The following is a 2500-nucleotide window of genomic DNA, read 5'->3' as shown; positions in this document are numbered from 1 at the left end:
GGACGAAGGGACCTGTACACCTCACCCTAGCCAAGAGCGTGTAGATTTCCATCTCGGCGAACCTCTTCCCGATGCACATCCTCGTCCCGATCCCGAAGGGCAGAGAGGCGTAGCTGTGTATCCTGTCTCCTTCGCCGCGCAGCCACCTCTCCGGCAGGAACTCCAGCGCCCTCGGGAAGGCTTGTGCGCTGGTTCCTGCGGGCTTCAGGAGCACGAACACCTCGAACTGGAATTGAGAGAAACATTTTATTCCAAGAAATTATTCGAGGGATAACGAGACTAACGAAAGTTAATATCTTAATTTCTTAATATCTTAATATCTATATCTTGCTATTTTTCTTTCACATGAAGAATGAAAACAACAGACAAACAAATCTGGCTAAAAGGAGCTAACAAAATTTGGTGAACTGGGAAATATGCTGGAGTAATGATGAAACTTAGGTTATTAAATCGATAATTACTATTCAAATTCCGGTGTCACCGAACACAAAATGAGAAAAGAGAAAGAGAAAAACAGAGAGAGAGAGAAAGAGAGAAAGAGAGAGAGAGAGAGAGAGAGAGAGAGAGAGAGAGAGAGAGAGAGAGAGAGAGAAAGAGAGAGAGAGAGAGAGAGAGAGAGAGAGAGAGAGAAAGAGAGAGAGAGAAACAGAAAGAAAGATAAAGTTTACTCACCCCTTTTGGAACCAAGTAGCCACCGAGGACAACATCATGCTCAAGTTTCCGCGGGAGAGCAATTGACACAGGATTCAGTCTAAAAAATAATGATAATAAAATAAGAAAGAAAAACGTGAAGAAGAAAAAGAAAAGTATGATGAAGTCGCTAAATCCATATTAATGAAAACAATTTATGCTATGATATCAATCCTAGCTGTTATTTCTTTTATTCATCCATCCACTGACTCGGAATGAATCCTCTCGCCAAATCCCTTTTCTATACTGAGTTAATGCGAATTATTCTCCTGCATTCATTTTGGGATGAGTCTTTTGTATGTGCGTTTAAACCCATAATAATAGTCTCATTACGTTTATTTTTCCCTCAACTGACTCAACCTTCTAAAAAAAACGACGGGAAACCATCATGAATAACATACACTTACACATATGCTCATCTATTTCAATGAGAACTGATTTCCCACACCTGAGAGTCTCTCTGACGCAGCCTTTCGTGTAGGGCAGTCTGTTGAGGTGCGCCGTCGTGATTGCCTCCTGCCCGTCGCCGAGCACTTGATCCAGCTCCTCCTGCATCCGAGCCTGCTTCTCGGGGTGCTGCGCCAGGTTCAGCATCGTGAAGGCGGTGGTGGTGGATACCTTGTGGGAAGGAAGGGGACAGGATCTTCACTAAGTCCGCGAGAGCTCGGTAGAAATCACAAGACGTTCGTTGAGGCTGTTATTCTTGATTGTTATTGTTGTTCTACTGGGTTAAGTTTGGGAGGAATCATTAGAAATTCAGGTGCTGATGTTATTATTTTATGAGATTCCAACTGAGAAAGTTAAGCGGTACTGACTAAATTAATATAAGCAATTCTGTGTAGAAAACGGAAAACGGGGATGGTTTATACAGGAAAGGATTTAAAAAAAAACGACAAAATAAATAAGAAAGGCTTTAGTTCTCTGCTCAAATTTCTAAAGATCCTTTAATTCTATCTTTTTTTCATGAACTAGTTCTAAGGATATTGGAACAAATCCTCCGAAAACTAAACATTAGGAAGCAATAAAAATAGCAGCATTAGAACAAGGTGTTCCATCGCTTTTAATTACACTCTCTGCTTTGTACAAGTCATCGTCAGAACAAAGTAGATCACCATGAAATACCGAATAACCCATTTTCTTTTAGCTGTGGGGGACAAGTAAGTAATCATTATCGAATGCAAACAACAATATCACAATACACATGTATCGTACAAAAGGTAAAAACTCACATTATCAATCCCAGCGATCAGGAAATCCATCATGAACACTAATACGTCTTCTCTGCTAAGTCCTGGAGTCAACAAAACCTGGTCAAGTAAGTTCAGGTGTTCCAAGTCGCTATTCTCGAGCTTCTTCTGAGCGTCTGAGATGGCAGCCAAAGTGTACCTATCAGAAACGAAGGCACAACAATCTAACATACGTACGCTTACAATCACTTGCCTATATAGAAGTATCTGCTATACAGGATACAAATAATACACAGTTATGAATTGAGCAAAGGGACAGAAACAAACAAACACATTTTCTACTTGTCTACATCCCTCTGGACAAACATCTTTCCTTACTCCTCCAGCTCACTGTGAACGCTCTTGAACTTATTGTAGGCAGGCGTTGGGATCCACCTCCACAAGGCCCCGGGTTCGACCTGACAAGCGTGCATGCCTTTTAGGAGAGAGTGGATGATCCTTATAATCTCCATTCCCTCAGGACTGTTACCGAGGCAGCCGATGCGTCTGCTGAATGCGGTCAGACCTAAGGCTAGAAGGAAGTGGTAATGTGGTTATCAGTATTTTATTTATTCATATTTTAT

At 41.5% G+C, this 2500-nt stretch overlaps 1 protein-coding gene across 1 annotated transcript in view; it reads right to left on the bottom strand.

Moving 5' to 3' along the window:
- Positions 1–2500, bottom strand: part of LOC119597285 (probable cytochrome P450 49a1) — a 7675-nt gene that overhangs the window by 1368 nt on the left and 3807 nt on the right. Inside the window, exons 6-10 of the mRNA XM_037946821.1 lie at positions 2256–2448; positions 1920–2076; positions 1139–1308; positions 673–751; positions 26–226 (exon numbers count right to left, since the gene is read on the bottom strand). Coding sequence (XP_037802749.1) covers positions 26–226; positions 673–751; positions 1139–1308; positions 1920–2076; positions 2256–2448 — 800 coding nt within the window. The remainder of the gene's footprint in view (positions 1–25; positions 227–672; positions 752–1138; positions 1309–1919; positions 2077–2255; positions 2449–2500) is intronic.

The sequence above is a fragment of the Penaeus monodon genome, chromosome 39 (assembly GCF_015228065.2).
Source record: "Penaeus monodon isolate SGIC_2016 chromosome 39, NSTDA_Pmon_1, whole genome shotgun sequence".
In the NCBI taxonomy this organism is placed as follows: domain Eukaryota; kingdom Metazoa; phylum Arthropoda; class Malacostraca; order Decapoda; family Penaeidae; genus Penaeus; species Penaeus monodon.
The sequence above is the reverse complement of the archived record's forward strand: the minus strand, read 5'-3'. Positions and strand labels throughout refer to the sequence as shown.